The sequence below is a fragment of the Salmo trutta genome, chromosome 3 (genome assembly GCF_901001165.1).
Source record: "Salmo trutta chromosome 3, fSalTru1.1, whole genome shotgun sequence".
In the NCBI taxonomy this organism is placed as follows: domain Eukaryota; kingdom Metazoa; phylum Chordata; class Actinopteri; order Salmoniformes; family Salmonidae; genus Salmo; species Salmo trutta.
Window position 1 is genome coordinate 19748297 of NC_042959.1, and position 20610 is coordinate 19768906.

The window sequence follows — 20610 nt, forward strand, 5'->3', positions numbered from 1 at the left end:
GGGTTGTGACCAGTGCTGTAACCAGGTCTATAACCAGGGTTGTGACCAAGGCTGTCACCAGGGTTCTAACCAAGACTGTGACCAGGGCTGTAACCAGGGCTGTGACCTGGACTGTAACCAGGGCTAGGACCAGGGCTCAGGTACAGTGCTTTGTGTCCCTTTGTGTTCTAGTTGAAATGTTGATCTGGAAAACACGGGCACTTGGGCAAGGGCACACACGTACCACAGACACACACACAGAAATTGGTGCATACACCGTTGTGGGTCAGTGCTACATTGTATAATGGACAGCTACATTAGCTAGAGTGTATGCCGTAGACCCATTCAGACACATACAAAAGCTTTATGAATCAGAACTTTGTGTTTTTCTTCTTGGAGCTAAACTTTCTTTATCTCAGTGACAGATGGCAAATGAATCTGGGAGAAACATATTCAGATGGCACTTTATTCTCCAGACAAACTCATATAATTTCAGTCCGGAATGATCGCTTTCTTCAATTGAGTTTATTTGATTAAGTAATGGTCATATCAGCCTTCAATGCTGTATTAAGATCTATCAAAGTTAAATAATTGTATTGCCACAGTGACACAGGTTATATGTGTTTCATCTCAATCCTCTCTGGAGAAGTGGAGATGTCACCTATGTGAAAGGCTCACCTTCTTGTGAGCTTCAGACATAGATTATGTACACTTTAACAAGGTTCTACTGTCGGTCACCTTTATAATGACTAACTAGGACAGATTGGTCGCTCTGAGGGAGCCAGATCCATGGGCATGACCTGTGGGCCTAACAGCATTGGGGGGGGGGCATGACCTGAGAGGGAGACGGGGGCATGACTTGTGGGAGAGAGGGGCATGACCTGTGGGGGAGATGGGAGCATGACCTGTGGGGCTAACTGCTTGGGGGGACAGGGGCATGACCTGTGGGGGAAAGGAGCATGACCTGTGGGGGAGACGGGGGGAGAGATGGGGGCATAACCTGTGGGGGAGATGGGGACATGACCTGTGGGGCTAACAGCTACAGGGAGATGGGGGTATGATCTTTGAGGCTAACAGCTAGGGGGGACATGACCTGTGGGGCTAACAGCGAGGGGGGACATGGGGGTATGACCTGTGGGGGAGACGAGGGGAGTTGGGGGCATGACCTGAGGGGGAGACGGGGGCATGACGTGGGGGAGACAGGGGTATAACCTGTGGGGGAGATGGGGGCATAACCTGTGGGGCTAACAGCTAGGGGGAGATGGGGGCATGACCTGTGGGGCTAACAGATACGGGGAGATGTGGGCATGACTGGTGGGGCTAACAGCGAGGGGGGACATGGGGCATGACTTGCGGGGCTAACAGCTAGGGGGGACATGGGGGCATGACCTGTGGGGCTAACAGCGAGGGGGGACATGGGGGAGGTGGGCTCAGAGTTACAGACCACACACACATAAGATACATAATGCATGTACACATGCAGATATAGCCATGCACGTACATGCATGCAAACACACACATGCATGCAAACACACACACACACACACACACACACACACAGTATCCTAAAGAGTTTTTCAGTATATCCACTTGCTCAGAGAGTTGCCTGTACAGTGCAGCGGTAATGTCTATGAGATCCCTCCATTCCTCTTCACATACTTCGTTGTTTACGTAACTGTTCAGGTGTGCCCACACTTCAGAATCCGACACATTTCTTTTGAAAAGACAAACGTAATGTCACGCCAAGTCATTCCAGCTTTTAGTTTAATGTGGTTTTGGAATCTGTCACCCTTGTTTTCCGAATAGCAACCCTCAGTGAGATTCTGAGGTGTTTGTTGGCTTTGGAGTAAAGATCCTGGATTAGGACTGAGTGGTCAACTTTAGATTAGATTAGCCATATGTCACCAGTTCAGTCTACAAAACTTGTCAACATTTCTGCTTGTAAAGTAAAGAAGAACACAGAAAGAATGTGAAGAGTACGTATGCCTTCTGTTGGTGCTAATTTTAATTTTGGATTGACAATTTGGCAGACTGACAAAATCTGCTCTGCAAATACTGTAGCTGATTGTTGAAATATATGTTATAGGAATATCTGAATCCATGACCATGGGATTTTGACCACTTGTTTTTGCTGATATACTTTGTAAATGTTGATTGCGGAGAAAGTGCACCTTTATTTACATTTTAAGGGTTTTATTGTTTAGTCAGAAGACAGACAGATGAAATGGAATGAGAACATATTTATATAATTCCTCACTAATGAGATAAAGAGTCTACTGTCATTCAACTGGTCTGTTATGATGTGACGTGGAAGGCATCTGAAGAGACTCCATTTGTAATAGGCATACTACATTTGTCCTGGTAAAAAATAATAATAGTTGGTCATTATGTTTTTTGTCAATTACTGGTATATTCAATCATACCAAACAAAAAGGCCTTAGTCAATGTTTACATGTTTTGTCAGCACCTCATTTGCATACTGGATATACAAGACACATTGGGAGATTCATCTCATTCCATTATTCTTCCATAAACTGTTCTGAAAGTTACCTGCAATTAAATCCCCTAAAACTACATCAAACCATCACTTTTCCCACCTTTAAAGCGTTGGGACTCTAATTGACAAAGCTCATGATTCAAATGAAAATGGATGTGGATACCTCTTCAGAATGGCTCTTGTTTGACTGCTCTTCAGTATGAAAATCGAACAGAGGCCTTTCAGCCGTTCACTGCGACTCTCCGTGGTACCGCAGTGGTGAGACGTCAGTCTGACAAAAGCCACGTGCTCTGTCTGACGCTTCGCCAAAATCTGTGGGCAAAAAAATATTCAAATGTGAAAATTGCATCTGTCAGACAGATCGAAAAATATCATCTTGCTGTCTTTGAATTGGAGGGAAAAAATATCAAATGTGTTGGTTGTCAGTCTCCAGCCAGATCGGTAGAGGAAAACATGGAGTTCTTACCCACTGTATACATCTGTTGAGATTCCCCCTGAATCCTTTGATTCTAAAAACTGTTTTGCTTGGAGAACATGTTGTATTGATTGTGCTGTTCCTGTGACTATCATTTGAGATTTGTTGATCTTCTCTTCAACTTCACTGTTGGGAATATTCGCTGCCTGAAGAGAGAATCACAGGAGCCTGCAACATGAAAAGTTTAGTATTATAGAAAGGGAACAGTGGAGCCCATAGAAAGGGAACAGTGGAGGCCATAGAAAGGGAACAGTGGAGGCCATAGAAAGGGAACATTGGAGGCCATAGAAAGGGAACAGTGGAGGCCATAGAAAGGGAACAGTGGAGGCCATAGAAAGGGAACAGTGGAGGCCATAGAAAGGGAACAGTGGAGGCCATAGAAAGGGAACAGTGGAGGCCATAGAAAGGGAACAGTGGAGGCCATAGAAAGGGAACAGTGGAGGCCATAGAAAGGGAACAGTGGAGGCCATAGAAAGGGAACAGTGGAGGCCATAGAAAGGGAACAGTGGAGACCATAGAAAGGGAACAGTGGAGACCATAGAAAGGGAACAGTGGAGACCATAGAAAGGGAACAGTGGAGACCATAGAAAGGGAACAGTGGAGGCCATAGAAAGGGAACAGTGGAGACCATAGAAAGGGAACAGTGGAGGCCATAGAAAGGGAACAGTGGAGGCCATAGAAAGGGAACAAATTGATCTGTGTACCCCGTGTGTCTACTTATTCTTCCAATCAGAAAAGTGAGTACTAGTGACATGCCAAACAGTGTGTCAACGTCCACCTGTATGCTTTGTATGCGCTAAAGAAACACATGCTAGATGACAGAGAGAAACAAGACATGCCATCATATTAAATCTTTATTCCGCAATATCACTTCTGTATGTTTTTTAATTGGAGTATCAATGCTGGGAGACAGTTTCTCCACAGTTGTTCCGGTCCTATACAATGTCCTATACAATACTATACAATACAATATTGTCTTCCTACTCAAGAAAGACCATTAGTTTCCATGCTCATTCAAATCAAAGTGTGTGTCACGTGTGCCGAATACAACAGGTGTAGACCTTACATTGAAATGCTTACTTACAGGCTCTAACCAATAGTGCAAAAAAGGTATTAGGTGAACAATAGGTAAGTTAAGAAATAAAACAACAGTAAAAAGACAGGCTATATACAGTTGCGAGGCTATAAAAGTAGCGAGGCTACATACAGATACCAGGTTAGTCAGGCTGATTGAGGTAGTATGTACATGTAGATATGGTTAAAGTGACTATGTATATATGATGAACAGAGAGTAGCAGTAGCGTAAAGGAGGGGTTGGCGGGTGGTGGGTGGCGGGACACAATGCAGATAGCCTGGTTAGCCAATGTGCATTGGGCATTGCGCAGTACAGAAAGTTACACACTATTTGTTGCTCTGTCTTGACATCATTAGGGATTTTACCAGTCTCCAGGAGCCCAAATGAGCGTTCGGTGACTGTAACAGCCCTCCAATAATCTCCCCCAAATGCCGAGTGTGTCTGTATGTGTGTCTGTCTGGAGGCCTGCCGGGAAGGGTCTGGCATAGCCTCATCTAGCACTGGTTTTGACAGAACTACACATATGGCGACGCCTTTGTGTCAATTACCGTCTATGGGGGCTGTTGATAATTAACTAGATGACAGACAAATGAAATAACAATTACACTGAGAAATTCCATCTCCAATTCAAACTCTTTACCTCAACCTTGCAGCTTCAGTCGGTGAAGAAAGTATTGGAGACAACATTGGAAATGGTCACAGACAAGGCCACAACACACTTTAATTTTCTGTCTCTTCTTAACGAGCTGCGGCAGAGGAAAACAACACCAATAATCAGATTCTGGGAGCATTAGCGACGATGACTGTTGAGGCTGAATGGTTTTGCTGCTGTGTTATTGCATTTCATTCTGAATCAACGATATGTTGTTGAGGAGGACTTTGTTCTTCAGCCCAGGGTAATGTTCCTCAGACTTGGAAGAGAGGAGAAGAGGAAATAGAAATTCATAATCCCTCTTCACGTGGTGGTGGATCTTTGCTGCTTCGTTGTGGTCCTGTTTCTGCGAGGCCTGCAAAGCTCTCCAAAACAGTTTTTTTTTACATACCAAGGGAAGACAATAAAGTGGAGTGGCAGTTTGAATTTCCAGAATGAATTTATTTCCACTACACATGTCGCGTAATGTTTCCGTAATCTTCTTTTGAATTGGGTTGAAGCATTTTGGAGGATTCTTGAACATGTTATTTTCTGGTTTGCGCTTTCAAAATAACTGGGTTAATATCCAAAAGTGTTTTGCACAGTAAGATGTGGATCATAAACTGTGACCAAGTTTGTGCTTGCATTTACTTTCTTTTTCGCTGCAAGGTGGTTGACATCGGATATCCAAATAATTTGTAAAATAATTATCTTCTATCAAATATGGCATTTTCCTGAAAGACAATAGTTTACTTCTATAATGTCTAATAAGCAGTAAGGAAGCAGTGATCAGCAGCTGCACTACAGAGATGAGCACAATGGAGTGAGTATTCATTAATCAAATAGGGTTTCTGCCTGAAAGGGCAAGAGCAAATAATTAGCTGTCTCTATTTTGGGCTGGAAAGTCCCAAATGGCACTCTATTCCGTATATAGTGCACTATTTTTCGCCAGGGCTCATAGGGCAATTTGGGATGCAACCTAGGTGTTTATAATGCACCCCAACCCCGGAACAATTAAAGAAAGAAAACACATATTGTTAGTGAGATCTTTGGAATAACATTGGAAGCCCCATCATTAGTACACATCACCATACACTTTTTGGGGGAGAATGTCATGTCTCACATCCCATTCTATGTGCTGTTTCCCAATTGATGTCCACTATGATCAACAGCCTTCATTATTGAATTATAATAAGGCTACATAACTGGGCCACACTTGTTTGCTCTAATTGGGAGAACATTCAGTGGCTAATATAGAAGCAACACACGTTTAATATAACTGTTGCAGACCACACTAGAACTGACAAAACCCACAGTATTTCTTTCCAACTTGGTTGGTTTCTAGACTTTTGAATCCACGGGGGAAGGGGAGAGATGTCATCATTAGTGGACAGTAGAGCATGGCCAGTGATGGCTCATGGCTGCTCCGTTCCAGGGCAGTGGTCAGTGTGTGTGTGTGTGTGTCCTGGCCTGGTCATGTGACAGAGTGCCAGCCTGCTCCTGCTGTTTAAATTAGGGGAGCTAATGAGGGCACATCTAATCCCACTCTTTCTCCTCCTCCTCTTTCTGTTCCTCCTCTTCCTCATCTTTCTCATCCTCCTTTTTCTCTTCTTTCTCTTCTTCATCTTTCTCATCCTCCTCTTTCTCCTCCTCTTTCTAATCCTCTCTCCTCTTTCTCCTCCTCCTCTTTATCTTCCTCCTCTTCCGTCTTTCCGAGAAGATGAAAAAAGGTAGCTATGCTTCATTTAATTTATTCAACTGACCTTTCCATGCACAATTAACATTTAATTGGAAATTAAGATTTTCTCATTTTCCACCTGCTCATCTTCCTCACTGTTTGGACCTGTATGATAATTGTAAAGCTCGACTTTGGCATTCTGAAAGTCAAATGATATTTTAAAACTGAAGTTACTAGGTTAATCTTATTTATAAATGGTAAATTACCATGTTTTCCAAGGAAGCTGATGCGAACCGACAAACTCGGAATGAAAGTCTCCATTAATCGCCAGCGTTATTACGTGTTTGAACTGTGGTTCGCCGGAGCTTATACTGAAGTTGTTCCCGTTGAGGTAAATAAATGGATACAGCAGCGAGAGCACTAGATTACCTGACCTATTCCTACTCATCCTCCTACCTGCCGTGTATTCTATGTATTCCCATAGAAACAGTTAGCGTGCTAATTTCAAGATAAACGTAGATATGCAATGTTTGTCTGAACCATGTCAGTTCCCTGCGGTGACGCTTATCTTGAAAGTACTGAATGTATGCAAAAATATCTCAGAACCATCCACGCTCTGATGTACTGTACTGGTGTTTGTATGGAACCTTCCGATAATGATGTTAGGTGTTGTATAGAAGGATAGTGGAGTTGAACCTTCTCTAATGGACCAGTGGATGTAAATGAGTAGTTATATTGAACACCAGTGGAGGTCTCAGAGGTTCCCAGTGCTGGGTCTTGATTCTAGCTTGGTGCTGTGTGGATGTTCCCAGTGCTGGGTCTTGATTCTAGCTTGGTGCTGTGTGGATGTTCCCAGTGCTGGGTCTTGATTCTAGCTTGGTGCTGTGTGGATGTTCCCAGTGCTGGGTCTTGATTCTAGCTTGGTGCTGTGTGGATGTTCCCAGTGCTGGGTCTTGATTCTAGCTTGGTGCTGTGTGGATGTTCCCAGTGCTGGGTCTTGATTCTAGCTTGGTGCTGTGTGGATGTTCCCAGTGCTGGGTCTTGATTCTAGCTTGGTGCTGTGTGGATGTTCCCAGTGCTGGGTCTTGATTCTAGCTTGGTGCTGTGTGGATGTTCCCAGTGCTGGGTCTTGATTCTAGCTTGGTGCTGTGTGGATGTTCCCAGTGCTGGGTCTTGATTCTAGCTTGGTGCTGTGTGGATGTTCCCAGTGCTGGGTCTTGATTATAGCTTGGTGCTGTGTGGATGTTCCCAGTGCTGGGTCTTGATTCTAGCTTGGTGCTGTGTGGAGGTTCCCAGTGCTGGGTCTTGATTCTAGCTTGGTGCTGTGTGGATGTTCCCAGTGCTGGGTCTTGATTCTAGCTTGGTGCTGTGTGGATGTTCCCAGTGCTGGGTCTTGATTCTAGCTTGGTGCTGTGTGCATGTTCCCAGTGCTGGGTCTTGATTCTAGCTTGGTGCTGTGTGGATGTTCCCAGTGCTGGGTCTTGATTCTAGCTTGGTGCTGTGTGCATGTTCCCAGTGCTGGGTCTTGATTCTAGCTTGGTGCTGTGTGGATGTTTCCAGTCTGGGTCTTGATTCTAGCTTGGTGCTGTGTGGATGTTCCCAGTGCTGGGTCTTGATTCTAGCTTGGTGCTGTGTGGATGTTCCCAGTGCTGGGTCTTGATTCTAGCTTGGTGCTGTGTGGATGTTCCCAGTGCTGGGTCTTGATTCTAGCTTGGTGCTGTAGAGTCTTTTGTCTCCAAGTTGCCTGAGTGTTCTCTCAGGTGCATTTTGGTGTCTCTGTGGAGGCGAGCAGGGGGCAAACTGTACTGACAGGAGCTGTGTGTGTATATGCTTTTTGTATCCGTAGGTGTCCATGAATCTGTGACCTTTAAAATGTTTAAAACCTTCTAGACTGTAATGTGATTTTTGGATTGAAATAAAGCATTTAAATGTGTCTCTGTGTGTGTTTACAGAACCTGATAAAGAACCTACCAGAACAGAAGGAGCTGAGCGCTCTGGCAGAACTGAAGAATGAGTACGAGGAACTATGTGAGCCTGAACAGTTTGGCATTGTGGTGAGTAGGTCTTACTATACCCTGTCTTACACACACTTACCTACATACCTACAGAGGAAAGGTATTTCAGTTGGTTATTGATAAGGATAGATCCCTCTCTATCTCTCTCTCTCACCCCTCTCTCTCCCCCTCTCTATCTTTCTCTCTCCCCCCCTCTCTTGCTCTCTCTTCCCACTCTCCCATTCTCTCTCTCCCCACTCTCACTCTCACCCCTCTCTCCTTCCCTCATATTCCAGTGCATCAAACACTACCTACTCTCATAACCACTCCCCTTTCCTCTATTTCAATTCTGTTCCATTTTTTTGTGTCACAACGCAGACCCCCACCTTTTTCTTTTCTTGCTACTTCACACACCATTATATGTCTACCTCTTCATTAAGGAGGTTAGTGTAGGGCCGAGACAGTAGGGAGGGGACTAGGAAATTAAGAATAGGACCATTGAGAAAGCAATTGGGGAATAGAAAAAGACGGCCTTGAGGCTTTATGCATTATCAGACCTATTCAATATCTTAAAGACCAAGAATGTTTCATAACAAGTCCGATATGGTAGCCTGCTCTTTGACTGACAGAAGCCATGATTGTGATAAATAATAAAGTGTGAAACTTGGTTTCAATATAGTAGCTTAATTGTGTGTCCTTGTGTTGTGAAAGTCACAGTGTCATTCCTGGCCTAAACAAATTCCATATTCTGGCATAAACCATCAATATTGCCTAGTGATAGAGTCATAGCCTTGGGCTTTGGGTTCTCTGTAATAAAGTTAGTGCACTCTACTTCATAGTGAAGTCAGAACAGCTCAATGTTACACTCCAAGCCACTATAAGTGATTTAGTATATGGTTGCCTCAAGCGCGAGCTGTAGTTGATGCTGAGGTTATACTTTAGCCTACAGTTGTATTTTTACACTTTCTACAGAGTCATGTAGAAGTGAGTCTATAAAGTGACTTTATTGTTTTATCTTACAATTACTTTTTTATACCACATTGATTTATCCAGAGCACATTATCATAGTACATTCCAGATAACTTTATACATGTATATTTAGTTATATCTTTATATTTTCATGTCGGTTTTACTCCTCCAGTTCGTTGTCTGAAAGAGATTATTCTCAGTTAACCTAATGGGTTAAAAATAATATGATAACGTTAAATTGGGGTAGACCTGCAAATCAGTTTGTACCCATTCAGTAAAACTGGGTGGTGTCTGTACCTGTGGCTCTTTGAGGATGTAATGAAGCAAGTTCCCCCATGATATCTATCGTAGAGCTATCATGGAAATATACTACTCCAGCTGGTGAATCTACCTCATCAGGACCACCACGACACACAGGGGCTCCTGAGGGAAATAAGTCACTTTCAACCGTCACTCCCTCTAGAGCCGTCACTCCCTCTAGCCGCCACTCCCTCTAGAGCCGCCACTCCCGCTAGAGCCGCCACTCCCGCTAGAGCCGCCACTCCGGCTAGAGCCGTCACTCCCTCTAGAGCCGCCACTCCCTCTAGAGCCGCCACTCCCTCTAGAGCCGCCACTCCCTCTAGCCGCCACTCCCTCTAGCCGCCACTCCCTCTAGCCGCCACTCCCTCTAGAGCCGTCACTCCCTCTAGCCGCCACTCCCTCTAGAGCCGCCACTCCCTCTAGAGCCGCCACTCCCTCTAGAGCCGCCACTCCCTCTAGAGCCGCCACTCCGGCTAGAGCCGTCACTCCCTCTAGAGCCGCCACTCCCTCTAGAGCCGCCACTCCCTCTAGCCGCCACTCCCTCTAGCCGCCACTCCCTCTAGAGCCGTCACTCCCTCTAGCCGCCACTCCCTCTAGAGCCGCCACTCCCTCTAGAGCCGCCACTCCGGCTAGAGCCGTCACTCCCTCTAGAGCCGTCACTCCCTCTAGAGCCGCCACTCCGGCTAGAGCCGCCACTCCCTCTAGAGCCGCCACTCCCTCTAGAGCCGCCACTCCCTCTAGAGCCGCCACTCCCTCTAGAGCCGCCACTCCCTCTAGAGCCGCCACTCCCTCTAGAGCCGCCACTCCCGCTAGAGCCGCCACTCCGGCTAGAGCCGCCACTCCGGCTAGAGCCGCCACTCCGGCTAGAGCCGTCACTCCCTCTAGAGCCGTCACTCCCTCTAGAGCCGTCACTCCCTCTAGAGCCGCCACTCCGGCTAGAGCCGTCACTCCCTCTAGAGCCGCCACTCCCTCTAGAGCCGCCACTCCCTCTAGAGCCGCCACTCCCTCTAGAGCCGCCACTCCCTCTAGAGCCGCCACTCCCGCTAGAGCCGCCACTCCGGCTAGAGCCGCCACTCCGGCTAGAGCCGCCACTCCCTCTAGAGCCGCCACTCCCTCTAGAGCCGCCACTCCCTCTAGAGCCGCCACTCCCTCTAGAGCCGCCACTCCGGCTAGAGCCGCCACTCCGGCTAGAGCCGCCACTCCGGCTAGAGCCTCCACTCCCTCTAGAGCCGCCACTCCGGCTAGAGCCGTCACTCCCTCTAGAGCCGCCACTCCCTCTAGAGCCGCCACTCCCTCTAGAGCCGCCACTCCCTCTAGAGCCGCCACTCCCTCTAGAGCCGCCACTCCCGCTAGAGCCGCCACTCCGGCTAGAGCCGCCACTCCGGCTAGAGCCGCCACTCCCTCTAGAGCCGCCACTCCCTCTAGAGCCGCCACTCCCTCTAGAGCCGCCACTCCCTCTAGAGCCGCCACCCTCTAGAGCCGCCACTCCCTCTAGAGCCGCCACTCCCGCTAGAGCCGCCACTCCGGCTAGAGCCGCCACTCCGGCTAGAGCCGTCACTCCCTCTAGAGCCGTCACTCCCTCTAGAGCCGTCACTCCCTCTAGAGCCGCCACTCCGGCTAGAGCCGTCACTCCCTCTAGAGCCGCCACTCCCTCTAGAGCCGCCACTCCCTCTAGAGCCGCCACTCCCTCTAGAGCCGCCACTCCCGCTAGAGCCGCCACTCCGGCTAGAGCCGCCACTCCGGCTAGAGCCGCCACTCCCTCTAGAGCCGCCACTCCCTCTAGAGCCGCCACTCCCTCTAGAGCCGCCACTCCCTCTAGAGCCGCCACTCCCTCTAGAGCCGCCACTCCCGCTAGAGCCGCCACTCCGGCTAGAGCCGTCACTCCCTCTAGAGCCGTCACTCCCTCTAGAGCCGTCACTCCCTCTAGAGCCGCCACTCCGGCTAGAGCCGTCACTCCCTCTAGAGCCGCCACTCCCTCTAGAGCCGCCACTCCCTCTAGAGCCGCCACTCCCTCTAGAGCCGCCACTCCCGCTAGAGCCGCCACTCCGGCTAGAGCCGCCACTCCGGCTAGAGCCGCCACTCCCTCTAGAGCCGCCACTCCCTCTAGAGCCGCCACTCCCTCTAGAGCCGCCACTCCCTCTAGAGCCGCCACTCCGGCTAGAGCCGCCACTCCGGCTAGAGCCGCCACTCCGGCTAGAGCCTCCACTCCCTCTAGAGCCGCCACTCCGGCTAGAGCCGTCACTCCCTCTAGAGCCGCCACTCCCTCTAGAGCCGCCACTCCCTCTAGAGCCGCCACTCCCTCTAGAGCCGCCACTCCCTCTAGAGCCGCCACTCCCGCTAGAGCCGCCACTCCGGCTAGAGCCGCCACTCCGGCTAGAGCCGCCACTCCCGCTAGAGCCGCCACTCCCTCTAGAGCCGCCACTCCCTCTAGAGCCGCCACTCCGGCTAGAGCCGCCACTCCGGCTAGAGCCGCCACTCCGGCTAGAGCCTCCACTCCCTCTAGAGCCGCCACTCCGGCTAGAGCCGCCACTCCGGCTAGAGCTGATTTCATCATATACAGAGAAATCAAATCAAGGGTAAGAGGACAATGACTTTGGTTTGACAACTTCCTCATCAACAGGAATACATTTGAGCTGTAATGAAACATTAGGACCAGGTCTGGGAAAAACTGCCTCGCAGCGTCAGATTATACGGCAATCTGTGGCATGTTGTGGAGGTTGCCGCACTGGCACATCTCTCAACTGCTGACTATACAGACATTTGCGTTAGAGCTCTGCAAAGCCACATTGGCCACACATTAAACAACATATAACTTATAAATACTTAACTAGGACTTCATAGAGCCTTCATAAACCCTACGTAGGCTCGCTAAACTTTTCAAAACCAAATATTGTCATGTTTGTCCTAGATGAGCTCTGTGAAGCTGCTGCGCTCACGCCTCAACGGAATCCTTTTCAAGCTGACCTTCGAGGAGCAGGTGAACAACATCCGTCCAGACATCATGAATGTGACGTTCGCCTGCGAGGAGGTGAAGAAGAGTGACAGCTTCAGCAAGCTGCTGGAGATGGTATTGCTGGTGGGCAACTACATGAACGCTGGCTCCCGGAATGCCCAGACCTTTGGCTTCAACATCAGCTTCCTCTGCAAGGTAGGTACTGCAAGGACTGTATGAGTTCATCCTTGCCCTTTTCAGACATTCAGCTTCTTTCTCTCTCTCTCTCTGACTGTATCTCTCTCTCTCTGACTGTCTCTCATTCTCTCTGACTCTCTCTTTCTCTCTCTCTGATTGTCTCGCTCTCTTTCCCTCTCTCTCTCTCTCTGTCTTTCTTGCCCTCTCCCTCTTCTCTCTCTGACTGTCTCGCTCTCTCTGACTGTCTCTCGCTCTCTGACTCTCTCTTTCTCACTCTGACTGTCTATCTCTTTCTCTCTCTCTCTCACTCTCTCTCTTTCTCTCATTTCAATTTCAATTCATTTTCAATTTCAATTTAAGGGCTTTATTGGTATGGGAAACATATGTTTATATTGCCAAAGCAAGTGAAATAGATCAACAAAATTGAAATAAATATGTATATTTTTTACAGTAAACATTACACTCACAAAAGTTCCAAAAAAATAAATACATTTCAAATGTCATATTATGTCTATATACAGTGTTGTAATGATGTGCAAATAGTTAAAGTACAAAATGGAAAATAAATAAGAAAATATATAGGTTGTATTTACAATGGCGTTTGTTCTTCACTGGTTGCCTTTTTATTGTGGCAACAGGTCACAAAATGTTGATGCTGTGATGGCACACTGTGGTATTTCACCCAATAGATATGAGAGTTGATCAAAATTGGATTTGTTTTCAAATTCTTTGTGGGTCTGTGTAATCTGAGGGAAATATGTATCTCTAATATGGTCATACATTTGGCAGGAGGTTAGGAAGTGCAGCTCAGTTTCCATCTCATTTTGTGGGCAGTGTGCACATAGCCTGTCTTCTCTTGAGAGCCAGGTCTGCCTTTGGCTGCCTTTCTCAATACCAAGGCTATGCTCACTGAGCCTGTACATAGCCAGCAGAGCCCCGGGACCAGCTTGCTTAGGGGGCTCTTCTCCAGGTTAATTTCTCTGTTTGTGATGGCTTTGTTTTGGAAGGTTTGGGAATCAGTTCCTTTTAGGTGGTTGTAGAATTGAATGGCTCTTTTCTGAATTGTGACTCTGAATTGTGATTCTGCATGCATTATTTGGTGTTTTATATTTTTGCAGAATTCTGCATGCAGTCTCAATTATGTGTTTTCCCCATTTTATGAATTTTTGGTTGGTGAGAAAACCCCAGATTTCACAACCATAAAGGGCAATGGGTTCTATAACTGATTCAAGTATTTTTAGCCAGATCCTAATTGGTATGTTGAATTTTATGTTCCTTTTGATGGCATAGAAGACACTTGTTGCCTTGTCCCTCAGCTCGTTCATAGCTTTGTGGAAGTTACGTGTGGCGCTGATGTTTAGGCCGAGGTACAGTACCGTTCAAATGTTTGGGGTCACTTAGAAATGTCCTTGTTTTTGAAAGAAAAGCACATTATTTTCTATTAAAATAACATCAATTTGATCAGAAATACAGTGTAGATGTTGTTAATGTTGTAAATGACTATTGTAGCTGGAAACGGCAGATTTATTTTATGGAATATCTACATAGGCGTACAGAGGCCCATTATCAGCAACCATCACTCCTGTGTTCCAATGGCACGTTGTGTTAGCTAATCCAAGTTTATCATTTTAAAAGGCTAAATGATCATTAGGAAACCCTTTTGCAATTATGTTAGTACAGCTGAAAACTGTTGTTCTGATTAAAGAAGCAATAAAACTGCCTCGAAGGCCAGCATCCCGGAGTCACCCCTTCACTGTTGACGTTGAGACTGGTGTTTTGCGGGTACTATTTATTGAAGATGCCAGTTGAGGACTTGTGAGGTGTCTGTTTCTCAAACTAGACACTCTAATGTACTTATCCTCTTGCTCATTTGTGTACCGAGGCCTCCCACTCCTCTTTCTATTCTGGTTAGAGCCAGTTTGCGCTGTTCTGTGAAGGGACTGGTACAAAGCGTTGTACGAGATCTTCAGTTTCTTGGCAATTTCTCGCATGGAAGGGTCTTCATTTCTCAGAACAAGAATAGACTGACGAGTTTCAGAAGGAAGTTTTTTGTTTCTGGGCATTTTGAGCCTGTAATCAAACTCACAAATGCTGATGCTCCAGATCCTCACTCAGCTAGTCTAAAGACGGACAGTTTTATTGCTTCTTTAGTCAGAACAACAGATCAATTTGATGTTATTTTAATGGACAAAAACATTTGCTTTTCTTTCAAAAACAAGGACATTTCTAAGTGACCCCAAACTTTTGAACAGTAGTGTGTATAGTTTTTTGTGTGCTCTATGGCAACGGTGTCTAGATGGAATTTGTATTCGTGGTCTTTTTTATAACACCATTATTTTTGTCTTACTGAGATTTACTGTCAGGGCCCAGGTCTGGCAGAACCTGTGCAGAAGATCTAGCTGCTGCTGTAGGCCCTCCTTGGTTGGGGACAGAAGCACCAGATCACCAGTAGACATTTGACTTCCGATTCCAGTAGGGTGAGGCCGGGTACTCACCCCTTGGCCCTGTGGAAAGAAATGTTTGTTTTTTTTGCCAATTTTAACCGCACACCTGTTTTGGGATTTTATTTAGTCATATGTTTTTCACCCAACACCGCTTTTCATCAATTTGTATAGCAGGCCCTCATGCCAAATTGAGTCAAAATATTTTTTGTTTTGGTTTGTTTGTTTGACCAATTAGTGTGTGCACGGTGAATGCGTGCTCTGTGGTACGGTAATTTGGTAAAATGCCAATTTGGCATTTGCTCAGTACATTGTTTTCACTGAGGAAATGTACAATTCTGCTGTTAATGATAATGCAGAGTATTTTTCCAAAGGTTGCTGTTGCTTCACATCTCACGGTAGTTATTGAGGTCAAATTTGTCTCCACTTTTGTGGATTGGGGTGATCAGTCCTTTGTTCCAAATGTTGGGGAATATGCCGGAGCTGAGGATTATGTTAATAATTAAAGACTTTAAGTATATCCAATTGGAATTTGTGGTCTGTATATTTTATCATTTCATTGAGGATACCATCAACCCCAAAGGCCTTTTTGGGTGGGGTGGCTTGTATTTTGTCATGTATTTCATTCAATGCAATTGGAGAATGCAGTGGGTTCTGGTAGTCTTTAATTCTAAGATTTGTATTCAATCATGTATATGTTTTTGCTGTTTGTTCTTTGTTATAGAGCCAAACAGATTGGAGAAGTGGTTTATCCATACATCTCCATTTTGGATAGATAACTCTTTGTGTTGTTTTAAAATGTTCCCAGAAGTGGTTAGATTCTATGGATTATTCAATTACATTGAGCTGATTTCTGATGTGCTGTTTCTTCTTTTCCCGTAGTGTATTTCTGTATTGTTTTAGGAATTCACCATAGTGAAGGCGTAGGCTCAGGTTTTCTGGGTCTCTATGTTTTTGGTTGGATAGGTTTCTCAATTTCTTTCTCAGGTTTTTGCATTCTTCATCAAACCATTTGTCGTTGTTGTTCATTTTCTTAGGTTGTCTGCTTGGCATTTTTAGATTTGACAAAGCTCAGATGTCAATTATACTGTTTAGGTTTTCTACTGCTAATTTATACCTTCGCTATTACAGTGAAACATTTTCTCCAGGAAGTTGTCCAGAAGGGATTGAATATGTTGTTGCCTGTTTGTTTTTTGGTAGATTTCCACACTACTTCCATCTATAGTATTTATTAATATTATTAATTTCCTTTGACTTTGATGCCTCACGATTGAGCATATCTTTGTTCAAGTTGAATATGATTTTGATGTGATCTGATAGGGGTGTCAGTGGACTGACTGTGAACGCTCTAAGAGACTCTGGGTTGAGGTCAGTGATAAAGTAGTCTACAGTACTACTGCCAAGAGATGAGCTATAGGTGTACCTACCATAGGAGTCCCCTCAAAGCCTACCATTGACTCTGTACATACCCAGCGTCCGACACCCTCCACCTCCAAATCAATCCCGCTCCAGTGTACAGGCCTCGGTGTAACGCTCATTCCTTCGACGATAAACACGAATCTGACCATCACCCTGGTGAGACAAAACCACGACTCGTCAGTGACAAGCACTTTTGGCCAGTCCTGGCTGGTACAGTGACGGTGGGTTTGTGCCCATAGGCGACGTTGTTGCCGGTGATGTCTGGTGAGGACCTGCCTTACAACAGGCCTACAATCCCTCGGTCTAGCCTCTCTCAACCTATTGCGGACAGTCTGAGCACTGATGGAGGGATTGTGCGTTCCTGGTGTAACTCAGGCAGTTGTTGTTGCCATCCTGTACCTGTCCCGCAGTTGTGATGTTCGGCTGTACTGTTCCTGTGCAGGTGTTGTTACATGTGGTCTGCCACTGCGAGGACAATCAGCTGTCCGTCCTGTCTCCCTGTAGCAATGTCTTAGGTGTCTCACAGTACAGATATTGCAATTTATTTCCCTGGCCACATCTGCAGTCCTCATGCCTCCTTGCAGCATGCCTAAGGCACGTTCAAGCAGATGAGCAAGGACCCTGGGCATCTTTCTTTTGGTGTTTTTCAGAGTCAGTAGAAAGGCCTCTTCAGTGTCCTAAGTTTTCATAACTGTGACCTTAATTGCCTACCGTATGTTAGCTGTTAGTGTCTTAACGACCGTTCCACAGATGCATGTTCATTAATTGTTTATTGAGCATGGGATATAGTGTTTAAACCCTTTACAATGAAGATCTGTGAAGTTATTTGGATTTTACGAATTATCTTTGAAAGACAGAGTCCTGAAAAAGGGACTTTTCTTTTTTTGCTTAGTTTAGGTACCACACATGAGTACATTTTTCTCTGTTGAGATCATTTCCTTATTAATTTCTAGCCGGATGTAAAATATTCCTGTTTTGACTAATTTACTAGAGTGGGGTTAGGTCTGCTCTATACCAAATTAGCATACCCCCTGAGTCTCTTCCCTGTTTCACACCTGGTAGTTTGGTGGATGGGACAACTTGTAGGATGACAATGTCTGTATTTCCAATGTAATTGATGAACTCTGGGTTCCTGCTCTTTAGGCAGACCTTGTATATTCCAGGATGAGTTAGTAAAAACTTTGTGTTCCATAGTGTCGTGTTGTTTTTGTGTGATTTAGGCCCGGACCACTCTCTCTCTCTTGCTCTCTCTCTTTCTCTCTGTCTCTGTCTCGCACATTGATGATAGAATAGAGTGCATACCAACATCAGACACTTGCGTTGTGTTTATTTGAAATGGTTGACATCCATAATGACAAAATTAGTTTTCTAACCATTTTAATCAGCCCGTCACATGCTTCTGATCAAACATGTATTTTAACAACACTTTGGCTTTTTGTGGAGGCTAGTAATCATAGCCTGTACTAATAATACAACTAGAGGGCCCATAAAGAGTAGCACAATGCAGTACATGTGACTGTTAGCGTTGAAAACCCAGCATGTCTCTCAAATGACACACTAATTCCTACATAGTGCCCTACATTTGATCAAAGCCCTATGGGTCCTGGTTAAAAGTAGTGCACTATATAGGAAATACGGTGCCATTTGGGATGCATCCCCAGCCTCACGTTGGTCTTCCTGCAGGTTGGGTCCGAATCAGAGTGAAGTGTCTGGTGTGATGAGGCCGGCCTATCCCCATGAGGCTGATTGGCCCATTATTGATGGACAGGGAAGAAAATGTCCACATTCTCAACTCGGGTCAATCAACTAAATGGCCCCTGAGTGGTGGGTCCCGGCTACCTAATGGGCTCATCAAGGAGGTTGTGCAGGGGAAAGGCGAGAGCTGACCCTGTCACCTCCCCAGACTATCCCTTCCGTTCCTGCCAAGACTGAGGGACACAGACATGGAGTTTAGTGATAACGGTTGGTTATATGAGTCAGTATAAGGTGTGGGGTGAGGAGAAGGTTAACACAAGCCATTATTATGTTGGATGCACTCTACTATGCACTTCCCCCCCCTCACGACGTGAAGGATTTGTTTGATGAATGAAGGGATTGTGTGTATTCCTCTCATTTTTCAGACGACAGGGTATCAGTTACATGCAACAGTGATTTATGTGTAGACAACTTCTGAAGATGGAGAATCCAGCCTGTCTTCTGAAGGAAGTCGTGAGACAATGGACACGCTCGTTTTGTTTTGTTATTGAAACATATTTACAGTGAAGTTGGAAACAGCTGTCGTGTAATTACTCATAATCGTTGAACAGTATTTCTGTTGTGTTTGATCACTGACTTACTTAAGTAAAAGAAAACTCTTCTGGCATACCATTACTTTAAATGGTTGCCTATTTTAAATAACTGTAGGCAGGCTTTTCCCTTTAGCTTATGTTAAACAAAACAGGTTGTCACTTTGAAAAGTCATTTGAACTTTTGATTTTAAATGGAAAGGTCACGCCCCCTGTCCTATAATGAACTTGTGTCCTTGACAAAAGGAACATTATCGAAAATTACCGCTCGTAAAACATCTGGAAGCTTCCAAAGGTAATACCAACGGCAATTATCATAAATGCCATTCACGGCGAGATGATAGCACAGTCCTATGTGTTTTCATAGAAGTCATATCAATGGAGAGGAACTTTCTTCATGCTTCTTTGATAATCAGACCTTCCTGAACCTGGTCATCTTCTTGCTTGGGACATTAAGGACATCCAGGATGTTTTAAGCTTCAGTTAATTTTTATCTAATCGAGAAAAGAAAGAATAGAATAAAGGACAAAAAAAGCATACAACTTTAGCCTGCACTGCTTTGGATTCTTGGCTCCTTGGCTACTTGTCATCGACTTCTCACAAAAAGCAAGTTCTGTGGAAGAAATTTGACATCTTTCAGGAAAGGTAGACTCAGAGGAATGCATACAGAGATTACAGCAACTTCAAAAAAAGTGAGAAAGAAAATGTGCAGGGAGAAGCCTTACCGTTCGGTCAGAGCGGCTTTCAAAGCTGTAAGCTAAAAAAGGGCCTTCAATTAGACAGTAAGTTAATTAACCCGGGATTCTTCTCTCACCTTTTGGGGACCCAGAATATACATCATTCATCTTAATATATGGGCTATAGAGGGAGTTAGTGGGAGGGTGCTCTCTGAACAACCATGGCTGATATATCACTATGGTTTAAATATGAGGAGAGTCCTCTGTATTTTATCATCAAGGGTTTATTAAGGGCACTGAATGGAAATTAAAATTCTGATTTTGTTTATATTTTGGTTATTTGATGTTGTTTACCAGTACAATGAGAACAGTAATCACTGTTGTTTACCAGTACAATGAGAACATTCGTTTATGTTCTTTACCAGTACAATGTAAACAGTAACCACTGTTGTTTACCAATACAATGAGAACAGTAACATGTTGTTTACCAGTACAATAAGAACATTAATATCTGTTGTTTACCAGTGAAATGAGAACATTAATCTCTGTAGTTTACCAGTACAATGAGAACATTCATCTCTGTTGTTTACCAGTACAATGAGAACAGTCATCTATGTTGTTTACCAGTACAATGAGAACATTCATCTCTGTTGTTTACCAGTACAATAAGAACATTAATATATGTTGCTTACCAGTACAAGGAGAACAGTCATATATGTTGTTTACCAGTACAATGAGAACAGTCATCTGTTGTTTACCAGTACAATGAGAACATTAATATATGTTGTTTACCAGTACAATGACAACAGTAATATAGTGTTTACCAGTACAATGAGAACAGTCATATATGTTGTTTACCAGTACAGGAGAACATTAATATATGTTGTTTACCAGTACAATGACAACAGTAATATAGTGTTTACCAGTACAATGAGAACAGTCATCTATGTTGTTTACCAGTACAATGAGAACAGTCATCTATGTTGTTTACCAGTACAATGAGAACATTCGTTTATGTTCTTTACCAGTACAATGTAAACAGTAACCACTGTTGTTTACC

General features: G+C 45.1%; 1 protein-coding gene across 4 annotated transcripts in view; it reads left to right on the top strand.

Annotated features, from left to right (window-relative positions):
* Positions 1-20610, top strand: part of diaph2 (diaphanous-related formin 2) — a 706015-nt gene that overhangs the window by 403444 nt on the left and 281961 nt on the right. For all 4 annotated transcript variants that reach the window (XM_029725953.1, XM_029725962.1, XM_029725944.1 and 1 more), the window contains 2 exons: positions 8288-8389; positions 12507-12746. In XM_029725953.1, coding sequence (XP_029581813.1) covers positions 8288-8389; positions 12507-12746 — 342 coding nt within the window. The remainder of the gene's footprint in view (positions 1-8287; positions 8390-12506; positions 12747-20610) is intronic.